General features: G+C 40.8%; 1 protein-coding gene across 2 annotated transcripts in view; it reads left to right on the top strand.

Moving 5' to 3' along the window:
* The window catches only part of zdhhc14 (zDHHC palmitoyltransferase 14), a 45926-nt gene extending 28940 nt beyond the window's left edge, over positions 1-16986 (top strand). Inside the window, exons 8-9 of one of the 2 annotated variants that reach the window (XM_077220452.1) lie at positions 11666-11768; positions 14466-16986. In XM_077220452.1, coding sequence (XP_077076567.1) covers positions 11666-11768; positions 14466-14837 — 475 coding nt within the window. In that variant the 3' untranslated portion in view covers positions 14838-16986. Of the gene's footprint in view, positions 1-11665; positions 11769-14420 lie in introns of both variants that reach the window. The other variant, XM_077220451.1, reaches the window with a different exon arrangement.
* Positions 16987-17865: the final 879 nt, after the last annotated feature.

Raw genomic sequence — 17865 nt, 5'->3', positions numbered from 1 at the left:
AAACCTGACAAATGTATGCGGAGAGGACCATCCTGCCGCATTACACACGTCAAGAAGGGAAACTCCCGAAATTAAGGCCATAGAGGCCGCCATACTCCGAGTAGAATGGGCCCGCACAGCCATAGGTGAAGGCTGTCCGGCCGCTTCATAAGCCAATGAATAGCCTCGACTATCCATTTACTCATAACCTGCTTAGATGCAGGGCATCCTCTCTTGAGTGACCCAAAACAAACAAATAGTTGCTCAGATTTACGCCACAGGGCAGCTCTGTGAACGTAGGGATCTAAAGCCCGGACTGGACATAACAGGTTAAGCTGTTCCTGGTCAGGGGTATTAAAGGGTGGAGGATAGAAGGCCTGCAGCACTATTGGGCCCCCAACATTCAGTGGGACCTTAGGAATATAACCCGGCCTGGGGTAGAGAAATGCCTTCACCATACCAGGTGCAAATTCCAGACATGAAGGAGCAACCGACAAAGCATGTAAATCACCAATTCTCTTGATAGATGAGATAGCAAGGCGAAATAAAGTCTTTAGAGTGAGGAACTTTTCAGAAACCTCCTCGATGGGCTCGAAGGGAGCTAAAGCCAGACCCTCGAGTACAATGGCCAAGTCCCAAGCCGGTGCTCTAGCGTGCAGTGCAGGTCTCAACCTCAATGTACCACGGAAAAAGTGAGTAATTAGAGGGTTTCTCCCAATAGAAGTACCTCCCAGAGGGGTGTGGTAGGCAGATATAGCCGCCACGTAAACCTTTAGGGTGGAAGGAGATAACCTGGCCGAGAAACGGTCTTGCAGAAAATCAAGAACTGAACCAACAGGGCAGTTAAAAGGATCTAACTGACGTTCAACACACCACGTGGTGAAAAGTTTCCATTTTAGCGCATACAGCCTTCTCGTGGAAGGAGCTCTGGATTGAAGAATGGTTTCTACAACATCGGTCGAAAGACCGGTCTCCCTGAGCCTGGCCCCCTCAGAGGCCAGGCCCACAGTTTCCACAACTCCGGCCGAGGGTGAAATATCGTGCCCCCGGCCTGAGACAGGAGGTCCACCCTGATTGGGATCTCCAAGGGGGAGCCGTCCAGAAGAGACCCCAAGTCCGAGAACCAAACTCGGGTCGGCCAATAAGGGGCTACTAGAAGCAGACGAGCCCCTTCTCGGCGAACCCTCTCCAGAACCCCCCGAAGCAAAGATATCGGGGGAAAGGCGTACAGGTGCAGCCTCAGCCACACCTGCACCATAGCATCCAGACCGAGAGGAGCTGGGTGCGTTAGAGAGAACCACATGGGACAATGGGTTGAATCTGATGATGCGAAAAGGTCTACCTGAGCACGACCGAACTTTTCCCACAGGAACTCCACCACTTCTGGGTGAAGTCTCCACTCCCCGGGCCTCAGCCCCTGTCTCGACAGAATATCTGCTCCCACATTCTGACGCCCCGGAATATATACCGCCTTGAGCGACAGTAACTTCCCCTGGGCCCATAGGAGGATCTGATGGGCCAATTTCGAAGGTGACGTGACCTCAGACCCCCCTGATGGTTGATATAGGAGACCACCGAAGTGTTGTCTGTGCGGACCAAAACGTGATGGCCTCTCAGGTCTGGCAGGAAATATTTGAGTGCTAGAAATACCGCCATCAACTCTAAACGATTTATGTGCCAGGAACATTGATGGTCCTGCCACAGACCTTGCGCCGAGCGGCCACTCATGACCGCCCCCCATCCCGTGAGGGAAGCATCCGTCGAAAGCGTGACGCGTCGAAAAGGAGCCCCCAACACTGGGCCCTGGGCGAGGAACCAAGGTTTCTTCCACAAGGCCAAGGCACGAAGGCATAGCCGCGTGACCTTGATCTTGCGGAACGGATTTCCCCACGGAGAAAACCCCTTGGTCCTGAGCCACCACTGCAGGGGTCTCATGTACAGAAGGCCAAAAGTAATAACGTTGGACGCAGCTGCCATTAAATCCAACAGTCTCTGAAACTGTTTCACAGTGAGTGACTGGCCTAGTTTCACATTTTTGCGGCTGTGAGAATCGCAGAAATACGAGCAGGAGACAGGCGTGCCTGCATTGTGGTCGAATCCCAAATTACACCTAGAAAAGTGGTCCTGTGAGCAGGGAGGAGCACACTCTTTTTGGTGTTTAGCCGCAACCCCAATTTCTTTGTGGGACAGAACAGCATCTCGATGCTGAACTGCCACCTGCTCTGACTGAGCTAAAATCAACCAATCGTCAATGTAATTTAATACGCGGATGCCCTGGAGTCTCAACGGAGCCAGAGCTGCATCCACGCATTTTGTAAAAGTGCGGGGAGATAAACCTAGGCCAAATGGAAGAACCCGATATTGGTATGCTTCGCCCCCGAAAGCGAACCTCAGGAACCTCCTGTGGTGAGGATGGATAGATACATGGAAGTACGCATCCTTCAAGTCTATTGTGACAAATCAGTCCTCGGACTGAATCTGTGATACAATCTGTTTGAGTGTAAGCATTCTGAACTTGAGTTTCTGAACCCTGCTGTTTAACTGGAGCAGGTCTAGAATAGGACGCAGCCCTCCATCCTTCTTTGAAACAATGAAGTAATGGCTGTAAAACCCTGACTCTCTGCTGGGAGGAGAAACCCTTTCTATAGCTCCCTTTCGAAGAAGTGTCAGTACTTCTTGCTCCATTACCAGAGCCTGCTGTGAGTCCACCACCGTGGGGAGGACTCCTTGAAATCTGGGCGGACGAGAACCGAGCTGAATTCTGTAACCCTTTTCTATTATGTGCAGGACCCATAGAGAAATATTTGGCAGAAGTTTCCACGCTGCCAGAAATTCCGATAAGGGAACCAGTCTCTCGAGACTGGCCTCTGGATTTGATTGAACAACCATTTCGGTGCCCTGAAGCTGCGAACCGGCAGGGAACAACCGAACTGACCATTCTACAACCCTCCTCAGAGGATTGCATGGGGACGCTGACACCTCGGCGCCCTGAAGTGGCGAACCGGCAAGGAACAACCGAACTGGCAGCGCTGCGACCCTCCTCAGAGAGTCGCACCCCAGAGGGCGCCGTTAGGAGAAACGATTTCTCAAAACCGTCCCTCTTTTTTTTTTTTTTTTTTCATTCGACAGGACTTCTTGTCTAAGCTTTATTAGAGATGACGACAGTCCTCAGAACTTGCCTACCTCTAACTAGCTTAGTTCCTACGACCCTCCTTGGAGGATCCTAGGAAAAAGCAGGCACCTCGGCACCCTGAAACGGCGAACCGGCAGGGAGACCGAACTGACTGCTCTACGACCCTCCTCAGAGAGTCGCACCCCAGAGGGCGCCGAGGAGAAACGATTTCTCAAAACCGCCCCTACCCCGGAGGGGACCACCCTTAGAAGCCTGATAGCCTCGGCATCAGGTCTTCTTCTTTGTACTCTATGCCAGTTTCAGGAACATAGATTGGTGAGGAAGAATCCTCTGGAACGCCGCTGAAAGGTTAAGTTTTCTTGAAAGCGGAGCGTCCAGAAGAACAGACATTTTTATCTTTATTTTTCTTTATTTTTATATCAGAAAAACGTATACATATAAACGTATATATATATATATTATATATATATATATATATATATATATATATATATATATATATATATATATTCTCGAATAGAGTCAATGCTGACATCCTCACATTCATCTATGTCCTTAAATACTTTACCCACCAGTACTGCCTAATAAAATTTATTTATTATTAAAGATGGCTGGTGGGTAACGTCGGGGTTAAAAATGATGACGCCGACTCGGGAGAGAGAAAGCTCGCAAGCGTCTCTATAATCTGAGATAGCTGAGAAAGCTGAGATAGGGCAGGGCCCGTCCCAACCCACGCTGTCAGATCCGATTTCGAACCCCAAAATGCGAGTCGCCGCCGTGTCTAGGCAACAGCGGGACCCGCGCGGGGAGCGCAAACCGTACCGTCCTCCTCAAAGAACGATCGGCGAGAGCGGAGCGTCTTCATAGAAAGACTCATACAATGCTCACAATCAGCCCCCTCGAGGACTGACTGAGCATGCTCCACTCCCAAACAAGCAACACAAAGCTGATGTGTGTGTCCCCACCCGTATATAACGAGGGCAGGGAACAACACACCGTCTATAATCTTGCTTGCTCGCCATAATAATGATAGATATATTGGGCTTGACAGACAACAATAAATAGACAAGGACAGATATACAGAGAGCGCTTGCTGAAGGTGCAGAAGCTATCGCGGTCTGATTTCAGGGTTGCTTTATAGTTTCCTGGTCTATGACGTCACCTATGTCGTAGCGGGCTTCCATTGGACTGATTTTACACGTGCTTCACGACGTAATCACGCAGAGTGTTCCCACCGCGTCTCAAACGCAGCTCGAGTTCCCTTGAAAGGGAACTACAACTTCCTCATTGCTCAGAGTAGGTCTGTCTTTACAGGTTATAAGTTATTGTTAAAAATCAATTTCCTTATGGAGAAAATGAATGGGGTTTTTACTTCCAGAAGCCGACTGTTGCACTCTAATTATGTTGCATGTTTATGTTTCTGCAGTTATAATCTTGAAAATAACACTGGAAAACTAATTATAGCTTGGGATTAGCAATATATCACATTTTCTATTAAATACAGTAATCATTTAATAAAATTGTTTAATCTTAAAATGTTGTGATGCCTAAATTAACTTGAATTTAAATGATTGATTTTAGTTTTTAGGATTTATTTTAAATTTAGAAACTATGTAATAATACAATTAAGAATATTATTATATAATATGTATATATATATATATATATATATATATATATATATATATATATATATATATATATTATATATATCGATCCGATTATTCGTTATCAGCCATAACTTGAAATGATGTATTGGCTTATCAATATCAGTCATTTTATTTGGCGAATCCCTAAATCAAACATTTAAATTTAAAAAAAAAATTAAATGTTGATGGAAGATTAGTAGATTTTAAGAAATGTTGAATGGTGTTTTCTTGTTCAAACCTCACTGCCATAATTCAAGGATGTTATACTGGAGATGCTTGCCCGGACATTGCTATTTAGTTTCTAGGATGTTCTGGCTCAGATGTAGCTTAGGTTCAGGTTCACACTTAAGACTTTTGTTCATCTTTGAAACACAAATGAAGATCTCTTTAATGAAACCTGAAAGATTTTGGTCCCTCCACTGAATTTAATCAAAGTGGATTCAGTGGGGTCACACTTTATTTCAATGGTCCACTTTATATTCTAATAACTATGAGAAACTTTCAACTACATGTCAACTAACTCTCACTAGAGAATTCATAGTCTGTAGTAGACTGTTAGGTTGGGGTTCAAGTTAGTAGAATAATTAGAAATGTAGTTGCATAGTTACTTATAGTCAGTAAAATGTCTGATGGGGAGCATCAAAATAAATAGTTAACAGATATTAAGCAGACATGCTAATACTCTGAGAGTTGGTTGACATGTAGTTGAAAAGTTAGTTAGTAGAATGTCTAAAATGAATCATCAAAATAGTACATAAATAGTAATCCAAGCCATCTAAATAGATGATTGCTTTATATGATTTATAATGTATACATGCATACATGCATACAGTGGGGGAAATAATTATTTGATTCCCTGCTGATTTTGTAAGTTCGCCCACCTACAAAGAAATGAAAGGTCTATAATTTTTATGGTAGGTTGATTTTAACTGATAGAGACAGAATATCAACCAAAAAATCCAGAAAAAACACATTATATAAAGGTTGTAAATTGATTAGCATTTGATCGAGTGAAATAATTATTTTATCTCCTACCAACAAGCAAGAATTCTGCATCCCACAGATTGGTCACTGTCACTTTAAGAAAGTACTCCTCATGTCCTAATGTCAGTGGACACCTGTCCACAGAATCTGTATCTTCCATTACAACCTCCCCACCACCATGGGCAATATCAAAGAGCTGTCAAGCATCAGGGACCAGATTGTAGACCTGCACAAGGCTGGAATGGGCAATAAGACCATCAGCAAGAAGCGTGGTGAGGAGGAGACTTTTGTTGGTTTGATTATTCGGAAATGGAAGCAGTATAGCAAAAAAATCGGGAACAGTACTTCTATGCGGCTCGGTCTAAAGATCATTTGAGCAAATTTTGGACAAATTCTGAAGGAGGAGTAGCGAAAAAACTGTTTTACATTCGCTCCAATATGGCGACCAGTCACATTGTTGAAAAATAACATATGAGATATCGTTGAAATTGACATAACCCAAGGAATATATTGACATAAAGAAATCAAATTTCAAGCAATGTTAGCAAAAGTTATAAGCGTTTTTTTCAAAAAACAATGATATCTCTGGAACACTAGGTGGCGCTGTGATCAAACTTCTCAGGTACCTCCGGGCCATGCTAATGGTGATCCATACCAAATTTGGTGAAGAAATTTCAAATAGTTTAAAAGATATTGCAAATTATGACAAAATTCAAAATGGCGGACACGGGGTACATCCCATCATGGCACCATTGGTATCCACGGATTCGGCATGATGCAAGGAATCCATAGATACCACAATTATGCTTTTCTGACAAAGTGTTCAAAAGTTATTGGCCAAAATGGCAATTTTGCATATCTCATCACCCGTAGGTGGCGCTGTTCCCAACTTTGGCATGGAACCTCAACACATGTTTCCGATGAAGTGTACCAATTTTCGTTTCGATTGATCAAACTTTGGCCGAGATATAGCCTCTTAGCCAATTTTGGGTGGACCTCGTTAAGTTTGCAACACCATAACTTTTGAACAAAGATGAATAAAAAAAATCGGGAACAGTACTTTTATGCGGCTCAGTCCGAGGATCATTTGAGCACATGTTTGGAGAAAATTGGACAAAATTTGAAGGAGGAGTAGCGAAAAAACTGAATAATGTACATTTCAAAATGGCCACTACTGTATTGGGCGGGGTCTTAATATAAGGGATTGGTTGTGATCAGCATGATGAGTGAAATCAGGTAGACTAAGGCCCTGTCCCATTTCTCCCCCCTTAAAACTTCCACTTGGTTTTGAGTGCCCTCGAAATTAAAGTCCCCTCAACAAGGGAAGTGGAGTTGAAGATCTTTCCCTATGAAATGGGACACCACTATATGCAAATTAGCGCGGTAAACCTCACTACATCACGCGCAGCAAACCTCACTACGTCACGCGCAGCGTCAACGTGTCTAATACTATTTTCATTCAAAAAATGCCGGTTCCAGCTTTTGTGTGGCCTGTGTTCGTTTATCTACGTCTGATGAATCAACAGAGACATGTGGAACATAGAAGACGCATTCGCCATATTTTTGTCTGTATTAAATCGTTTAGACGCGCACATGAAACCCAAAATATAGTTCGCTTGTCTAGTTGCAGTCCGTTTCCGAGCGCTCGCCGCCATGGGAACAGGGTCAACGTTCGCAGATCATTGTGCTTATAATAGCACTTTTTACAGTCAAACACCTCCCGCAATTTAGAATTAGCAATTTTACAACAATCACTGATTGTGCTCAGTGCAGTTTGGGTTTAACGTTAGGGAGAGCTTCATCTTTTTTCTTCACAGCGCGCTGTCATTTCTCAGCGTGCTGTGAAGAAAAAGATGAAGCACTAACGTTAGACGAACGCGGCTAGTTTTTAATAGTTTTACCTCACATCATCTTTTTATAATCCTTGGAATCCAAAATCGAAAATAAAATTAGATGAACCAGATCAGATGTATATTTGATGGGCAGACTCTCTCGAAGCACTCGGCAGATATCATGAACATCGTCGGATAGATAGCTTTGTGAAATATTTTCTAACATTAGTGTTCAAAACTTAACAGTCCATTGGATGTGCATCAAACTAACATATTCCAACATATTTAGAAATTTTAACATGCTTATATTTGAAAATATACTTCAATTCTTCCTTTGCAGCGGTGTCCGCCATCTTGTTTAAAAACATTTAGCTTGCTGAGTCCGCAAGGTATCCTGGGTAATTTCATCTTCCACTTCGTTTTAAGCCTGCATCGGACCGCACTATGGTTTGAGGGTTGATTTTAAGGGGAGAATAGCACTCCCCCTTGCTCTTTAGAGTATTGGGACACCCTACCCCTACACGAGAACGCGCAAAAACAAGGGATAGGGCAGAAATCTAGGGTAAGGGGAGGTATTGGGACAGGCCCTAAGTTTCATGTCTCTAGATCAAAGGGTTCAAAAGTTATAACCATTTCAATGTTGAATTTTAGAACTGGTGGTGGCGCTATAGAGTTGGTTCTAGAGGGTCAAAAATTGGTCCAATTACTATTCATTAGCATCACTACAAGTGTGTCAAATTTCATCATTTTCCTACTTACGGTTCATAGGGCTGCCGTAGACTCCCATTTGCGGAATAATAATAATAAGAAAACTAACAGATACAATAGGTGGCTCAGCCCCTTCGGGGCTTGGCCCCTAAAAATCAATCGCCCTCGGTCTGGAGCTCCATGCAAGATCTTGCCTCATGGATGATCATGAGGAAGGTGAGGGATCAGCCCAGAACTTCACAAGAGGAGCTTGTTAATGATTTCAAGGCAGTTGGGACCACAGTCACCAAGCAAACCACTGGTAACGCACTACGACGCAATGGATTGAAATCCTGCAGCACCCGCAAGGTCCCCCTGCTCAAGGCGGCACATGTACAGGCCCGTTTGAAGTTTGCCAATGAAAATCCAATGATTCAGTGAAGGATTGGGAGAAAGTGCTGTGGTCAGATGAAACCAAAATTGAGCTCTTTGGCATCAACTCAACCCGTTAAGTTTGGAATAAGAGAAATGCTGAATATGACCCCAAGAACACCATCCCTGCAGTCAAGCACGGCGGTGGAAACATTATGCTCTGGGGCTGTTTCTCTGCTAAGGGTACTGAACGACTTCACTGCATTGAGGTGCTGATGGACGGGGCCATGTACCGTAAAATTTTAGACGAGAACCTTTCTTCAGCCAGAACAATGAAATGGGTCATGGATGGGTCTTCCTGCATGACAATGACCCAAAACATATCACCCAGACAACGAAGGAGTGGCCTAGCCAGTGTCCAGACCGTAATCCTATAGAAAATCTGTGGAGAAGCGACAGCCAAGAAAGCAACAGCCAAGAAACCTTAAGGAGAGGATCTGTAAAGACGAGTGGACCAAAATCACTCCTGAGATGTGTGCAAACCTGGTGACCAACTACAAGAAATGTCTTACCTCTGTGCTTGCCAACAATGGTTTCTCCTGCAAGTACTAAGGCATGTTTTGCTTGGGGATCAAATATTTTTTTTCACTCACTGAAATGCAAATCAATTTATAACCTTTATATAATGTGTTTTTTTCTAGATTTTTGGTTGATATTCTGTCTCTATCAGTTAAAATAAACATACCATAAAATGATAGAACCTTAATTTCTTTGTAAGTGGGCAAACTTACAAAATCAGCAGGGAATCAAATAATTATTTCCCCCACTGTATGTATGCATGTATATATGTGTGTATATATATATATATATATATATATATATATATATATATATATATATATATATATATATATATATATATATATATATATATGTATATGTATGTATGTCCTTCTCAAAAAATTAGCATATTGTGATAAAGTTCATTATTTTCCATAATGTTATAATAAAGTTTAATTTTTATCATTACGTTATGGAAAATAATGAACTTTATCACAATATGCTAATTTTTTTAGAAGGACCTGTATATATATACTCACCTAAAGGATTATTAGGAACACCATACTAATACTGTGTTTGACTACCTTTTGCCTTCAGAACTGCCTTAATTCTACGTGGCATTGATTCAACAAGGTGCTGAAAGCATTCTTTAGAAATGTTGGCCCATATTGATAGGATAGCATCTTGCAGTTGATGGAGATTTGTGGGATGCACATCCATGGCACGAAGCTCCCGTTCCACCACATCCCAAAGATGCTCTATTGGGTTGAGATCTGGTGACTGTGGGGGCCATTTTAGTACAGTGCTCATTGTCTCATTGTCATGTTCAAGAAACCAATTTGAAATGATTCAAGCTTTGTGACATGGTGCATTATCCTGCTGGAAGTAGCCATCAGAGGATGGGTACATGGTGGCCATAAAGGGATGGACATGGTCAGAAACAATGCTCAGGTAGGCCGTGGCATTTAAACGATGCCCAATTGGCACTAAGGGGCCTAAAGTTTGCAAAGAAAACATCCCCCACACCATTACACCACCACCAGCCTGCACAGTGGTAACAAGGCATGATGGATCCATGTTCTCATTCTGTTTACGCCAAATTCTGACTCTACCATCTGAATGTAGCCCATCCGCCTCAAGGTTGTGCGTGTTGTGGCTTCACAAATGCTTTGCTGCATACCTCGGTTGTAACGAGTGGTTATTTCAGTCAAAGTTGCTCTTCTATCAGCTTGAATCAGTCGGCCCATTCTCCTCTGACCTCTAGCATCAACAAGGCATTTTCGCGCACAGGATTGCCGCATACTGGATGTTTTTCCCTTTTCACACCATTCTTTGTAAACCCTAGAAATGGTTGTGCGTGAATATCCCAGTAACTGAGCAGATTGTGAAATACTCAGACCGGCCCGTCTGGCACCAAAAACCATGCCACGCTCAAAATTGCTTAAATCACCTTTCTTTCCCATTCTGACATTCAGTTTGGAGTTCAGGAGATTGTCTTGACCAGGACCACACCCCTAAATGCATTGAAGCAACTGCCATGTGATTGGTTGATTAGATAATTGCATTAATGAGAAATTGAACAGGTGTTCCTAATAATCCTTTAGGTGAGTGTGTGTATGTGTATATATATATATATATATATATATATATATATATATATATATATATATATATATATATATATATATATATATATATATACACACACACAGACACACACACACAGATTTAATTGGTTCAGAGTGCTTGACACTCAGTAACCAATGAGGTTAAACAGCTCAATTCCAACACAATCTAATGGAAGCGCATAACTATTTTAGGTACTGGTGGGTAATTTGTGTAAATTTGTTCAATGTCATTTGTACGTTTTTGTCCGATCTGCTACGTTGTCTATTCTACATCCCTATATAGCTTTGCCATACAAAGCTTTGTTCTTTACATCATTCATATCTCTGTATCAGATAATTTAATTGCCAGTTGACAGAAAAAGTCCATTTCAAATAAGATAGTCATCAACTTCCTAAGAAAAATCATTATCCAGGCAAGATATCAGTCAAGCGATTCCTGCTGATCTTGTAAAAAGATCGGTGAACTCAGCAGGTTTCTCGCTCATTCATTTAATTATGAGGGGTAAAAACCAATCAGCATTCTCTCTCTAGGAAGTGCGAATATCTTAGATAACAGAGAAATGTTCCTGAATGGGTTCAGATGGTGCGTGAGGAGGCCTGCTGACGTCGAAACCTGCTCACTCACCCACACAAGGGTTCTGCGCGCCATTAATGAGTTTCTCATGAACACAAAGCAGAAGTGGGCACAGCATCACTGGCTGCCATCTGCTGTGTGTGTGTGGGCATGTTGAGTTGGAGTACTCCACACACACACTCGCAGATTCTCTTCTCTCCGCCTCCTTTACCCACGTTCCCTGACTCACAGTTGGAATGTATCATCCACTTTCTTTCACTTTGCAGTTTGATTGACAGAAGAGGTTTTGTGCTACCAGACACCCCGCAGCCCGCGGCCCAGACAAACGGCACCGGCGCCTGCCCCCCCAATCAGGTCCAGAGTCACATGGTAAGCCACCCGTACTCTGACCTGTGTGTGTGCGTCCAGTCTTTTGTACTTCAGACGTTACAATGAAGCCATTTATGTTCAAACCACTTCAAGGTTTTAGCACAGCATTTGAAATATATAGTGGAGTCTAAAAGTCTGAGACCACACTGAAAGTCTGCAATTCAGTGTTTTACACAAAGTTCCCAGCCTGAGTGCTGCGATTGTTAGAGGGGGACACTCTAAAATTTAAATTTTTCAAATATTGAAAAAAATCAGTACCATTCAAAAGTATTGGGGTTGGTAAACATTTTGTTAAACATTTTTGTTTATTTTATCCTAAATTATTTGAGTATATTATGTAAACTCAGTATATTAAAATTTTGAATATATTATTACAATTTATAATGAATGTATTTATTTCACACACACTCACTCACTCACTCACTCACTCACACACACACACACACACACACACACACACACACACACACACACACACACACACACATACATATATATATTATGAAATGTATATTAAATAAAATATATGCAATTTATACATGTGATCCAAGCTGAATTTGTTGCGTCATTACTCCAGTCGTCAGTGTCGCATAATCCTTCAGAAATTTTTCTTATATGCTGATATATTTCTTATAGGCTTTATATTTTTCTGGAAACTGTTATTTTTTAACATTTGAATAGGGTTTCTTTTAAATAATAAAAAATCTTTACAGTGTCCACTCCCACTTTTGTTCAATGTAATGCATCCTTTCTGAATGAAAGTAGCCTATTATTTCTTTAAAACATATATATATATATATATATATATTACACAACTCAAACCTTTTTGTCATACTGATTATATGATTTGTAATGAAAATAAATATATTAATTTAAAAATGCAAAGTATAAGCATTTTCATTAGTGGCCTCAGATTTTTGGACCCAGTTGGTTTGCTCAACCCGACTATGTGTTCGGACATGAATCTCTCCCTCTATTCGCTGCTTCGGATTATCCGCAAAGTTTATCTGGCACAGGTTTATGCCGGATGCCCTTCCTGAAGCAACCCTCCCAATTTTCCTTGGGACCGGTTGCACTAGTTGTTCAACCTCAGTGGTTGGGATACTTATTTTGACTTGAAATCTGCTCAACATAACGCACTGATCATGAAATGCCCGTGTTTTTGGCACAGACGTGATCAGTGGCGTAATTCTCTGATCCATTTAAACATGCATTGACAGCAGCATTAATGTGATTTGGAGACGGTGTGGGCTGGTGTGAACAGATCATCGCTCATGAATACTGATGGCTCACTGTCTGGATTCAGTTTCATCAGCCATATCATATCAGCCACTGATTTGATGGCAATTATTCAAGCCCTTGAGGGATCCAGTGTTTGTGTCGTGTAAGCTTTCAATTTTAGGTTGTAAAATGTATTTTTATAGCATAAATCTTTGTGAGATTTTCTTGTACTTGTATCTATGGAAAGATTCATCCATCATCTGTAGAGAATATTAGATGGGTGAATCTTACAAAAATGGATCCTGGTCACATTTCACCTTAATCAATGAAGCAAATCAAGCCTATTTTATGGACATTTTACCCTTCTTTTTTTTTTTTCTTTACATGAGAGTTAAACACATACACACTATTCAAAAATTTAAAATTCTAATAAATTCGGTTCTTTCGAGCTTTCTATTAATTGAAGGACCCTGATTATTTATTTAATATGTGTATATATATATATGTGTGTGTGTGTGTGTGTGCGTGTGCGTGTGCGTGTGCGTGTGCGTGTGCGTGTGCGTGTGCGTGTGCGTGTGCGTGTGCGTGTGCGTGTGCGTGTGCGTGTGCGTGTGCGTGTGCGTGTGCGTGTGCGTGTGCGTGTGCGTGTGCGTGTGCGTGTGCGTGTGCGTGTGCGTGTGTATATATATATATATTATTTTTTTTACAAATGTAGTTTTCTTGGTGAGCATGAGAGACTTCAAAAACAAGCATCAAAACATTAAAAAAAATCTTTATAGAATTTCCAAGATTCATTTTCATGAAAAAAAAACCCTTCTCTTTAATGGTCCAAAATAGGCTTTTTCCATTGTGAAAAATATGTCTTACTTTTTACTTTTGATTAAGGTGAAATATGACCTCAATGTTCTTATTCTCCCAGATATTACTAACTTAACTTCTATGTTCTTTTTTTGTCTGTCTTTCTAATTTTGGTCACTCTCTAACCTTTTAAATCTTAACCTTCTAATAATTATTTTGTTGTTACCAGTCTTATCTGACCCAGGGCTCCAAAACAACAAAAATACCTATATAAAAAAATAAAAATGGTATTTTTGCACGAATACATTGTCACTAAGTAGAAGGTATCCAAAATATACAATGCCAAAATGGACTGGTTGCTTGACTGGTTGACCATGAACAAAATGACGCCAGCATCTAAAACACAACATATGCTAAATAGAGAAGTGTCTTTATGAAACTCTATCATCTGCCAGGTGAAACCATAGTAATCACACACCTCTTCTCAACAATATGCACAATTTGAGGTATCATTCATATACATAGCAGTTTGGAGCCCTGTGCCTTGTTTTTCTGTAAAAATGTTATTCTTTGATTTCCTCTGATTTCCTCTCGACTTTCCCTTTTCTCTCTGTCCTTCATCCTTCCTCCTAGTGTGCTCAAGACCAGTGCATTCAGAGCACCAAATTCGTTTTGCAGGCCGCCACCAACCCGCTGCTCCACAGTCAGCCCATCATTCTGGGTGGAGGCCCGACCCTGCAGGCCAAGAGCTCTCTGGGTGGCCCGTGCTCCACTCTGAGCCCCTCTCAGCCCTCGCTGCCCTCCTCTATCCCCGGCCTCAGCTGTGGAGGAGAGCTGTTGGCCCTGCGGGACTCTGAGATCCACTGTCACCATCACCTACATCATCAACATTTCATCAGCCCGGAGGAGACGCCCTCCCCACCCGCAGCTCTGCCCTGCGCCACCCATCTGGGTCACCATGTTCACCCGGCACAGCTCTTTAACCCTGTCAGCCAGGACTCGCTTCATGAAGACTCAGTGCGGGGCTTGGTGAAGCTGAGTTCAGTGTGAGCTGTTTTAAAGCCGTCCTGCTGAACTGGACCACAAGCCATACGGTACTTTACACATGAACAACAGCTTCTACCAGACGTTTCTGATACTTTAATGGAGGCAGCCGCCCCGAACAACTTAAGTACCAGTGAGGACCAAAGCTAGTCTTCCAGCTCTATTATTACTCAACTGAGCTGTTTTTTTCTTTCTTTTTTGTAATGGAAACTTATTTCCGTCACAGAATAAAAATATAAAAAAGGTAATTGCAACTTTCTCACAATTCTGACTTTTTTGAATTGTGAGATGTAAACTCAAAATTCCGAAAAAAAATTTAGCATTGCAAGATGCAAACTCATAATTCCAAGAAAAGTCTGAACTGTGAGATATAAACAGAATTCTGAGGAAAACAAGTGTGAATTACGAGATGTAAACTCAGAAATCTGAGAAAAGTCTAAATTGAGAGATATAAACTCATAATTCCGAAAAAAGTCTTAACTACGAGATGTAAACTCAGAATTCCGAGAAAAGTCTAAATTGGGGGATGTAAACTCATAATTCCAAGAAAAAAGTCTGATAATTCCAAGAAAAAAGTCTGATAATTCCAAGAAAAAAGTCTGAACTGCCAGATGTAAACTCAGAATTCCGAGAAAAGTCTAAATTGAGAGATGTAAACTCGTAATTCCGAGAAAAAAGTCTGAACTGCCAGATGTAAACTCAGAAGTCCGAGAAAAGTCTAAATTGAGAGATGTAAACTCGTAATTCCGAGAAAAAAGTCTGAACTGCCAGATGTAAACTCAGAATTCAGAGAAAAGTCTAAATTGAGAGATGTAAACTCATAATTCCGAGAAAAAAGTCTGAACTGCCAGATGTAAACTCAGAATTCAGAGAAAAAGTGTCATGTGCGAGATGTAAACTTAGAATTCCAAAAGTCTGAACTGAGATATAAACAGAATTCTGAGGAAAAAAGTGTGAATTGCGAGATGTAACCTCAGAATTCGAAGAAAAGTGTGAACTGCAAGATGTAAACTCAGAATTCCGAGAAAAAAGTCTGAATTGCGAGATGTAAACTCAGAATTGGGAGAAAAAATAAAAATGTGCTATTCTGAGAAAAAGTCATAATTATGAGAAAGTCATTATAACCTTATTTATATTCAGTGGCAGAAATAAGTTTCCATGTTTTTTCAATAGCAGCCACCCTTAAGTGGCTGCTATTGACTTAACCTTTTCCAAGTATTTTTCCCATTCATTTCTCCATTAAGATTTCAATAAATAAAAGCCTTAAACCAAACCAACCAGCTCTGACATGAATCATTACAAATTTAGATTTGAAGAAAAGCCACACCTCCCATGAAGCATTGTGAACGACATAATCAAAAAATAAACTACGGTATAATATAAAACAACACCTTTTAAAACTCACTACAAAATATTCTGACTCTGTTGTTATTCACAATGCTGCATTGCAGTGACCGATCGTTGCTGAGCTCTTTTGCAGTGATTTGCATTTCCATAGCAACAATGACTCCTCTGGTTGGTTTCTTTCTATTCAAAATTACAGTGTAGTGGGATTTGGCTATTAAAAATATATTTTAAAAAGACATTGAAATCACAGACTAATGGCTTATCTTGACATTTGAAAGGTTCTTAAAAGGTTTTTGTGCTATTAGGGTTAGAATTCACTTCCTCTATGGGAAAAATAAATGGGAGTTTTACTTTTGGAAGCTGACTGTTGTGTTCTTGAGGTGTCAGTCAGTCCATAAGCGGGATCATTTCGTGATCTGTTCATTTGTGGTCAAGTATTCCCTGAACTGGTGAGACGACAGAGAATCACTTCGGTTTTCGTCTGTTTGTACAGCCTGTGATTCAGACTCACACAAACTCATCTGTTCCAAAGTCTGACACGTTTGGTCATACAGTGATAGAGACAGACAAACTTTAATGCGACGTCACTGCCTTTATCTCTCTCGGGGGTCTATCGACAATATTAGTGGTATTATCTATGATAATTATGCTTTGGTTATATATTTGGTTATATATTGCATCAAATTTAAACCAGGTGCCACCACAATATGGTCATGTGATTATGTGCCAAAATGCAGTTTACTGGTTTTCAGCTACAAAAGTGGATTATTGTGGATGTTAATAAATTCACAACTTTTTTTCAAAAAAAGCTCTGATTGGTCTTTATTTACTTGTGCTTTGAAATCAAAGGTGAAAAATCAAACTATCCCACGACCCATAAAAGCTTGATGTATCAAATATGATCTAATTTATCTTTACAAAAAAAACTACTATATATTATATATACGTTGTGTAATTTGCGTAAGAATACAATTGTTTGACATATTTAGCTAACATTATGATTATAGTTTATTGTTTTGTTTATTTCCTGGAAAGGCCTTATATGGGCAATGATATACCTGTTACATAGGTATTTTATTCATAATACAATGAATATAACATTTGTATGAAGTGTTAAAGTATTCACCTTTAAAAAGGTTGTTTTGTGTTTTGCTGGAGAGCGTTGTGGATTTATGTGTGTGCAGAAGAGGCTGTATAGAGTTAAATTTAAAGTCCCCCTGTGGTGAAAATCAAGCTTTTAATGTTGTTTTTATCTTTGGTGTGTTTAATATGCTTTAAGACTGAGTGAGTGGAGGTGGGGCTCTTTGCATATTCATAGAACAGCTTATACTTAATGAGGCAAGGGTTTAGAGTTAGATTCAAGTTATTTTAAGGCATGAATTAAAAGAAAAGTCCTTTTGGTGATCAAAGATGAGTTTAAGGGATAGGGAACTTGCAGTTTAATTTATTGATTACAGGGGGACTTTAAGGTCAAAAGGGATTAGTCCGCTCTACATATGACTTGTGTATGCTCAAAGCAGAGAAGAAAACCTGTATTACAGCAACTTCATTACTATTATGTGTTAAGTATGTTGCTGTGGAAGAAAGGTGACCCAGACAAGAGGAGAGAACGCATAAAACAGGCCTTTTTAAAGGGGACGTTGAAAGGCTGAATGAGTTCAGTTGGGGAGGTCACTAATTTATCTTT

This window comes from Siphateles boraxobius, unplaced genomic scaffold (genome assembly GCF_051911475.1).
Source record: "Siphateles boraxobius isolate OS27281-9 unplaced genomic scaffold, OSU_SipBor_1 8, whole genome shotgun sequence".
Taxonomy (NCBI): Eukaryota; Metazoa; Chordata; class Actinopteri; order Cypriniformes; family Leuciscidae; genus Siphateles; species Siphateles boraxobius.
This window is presented reverse-complemented; position numbering and strand designations above follow the sequence as displayed.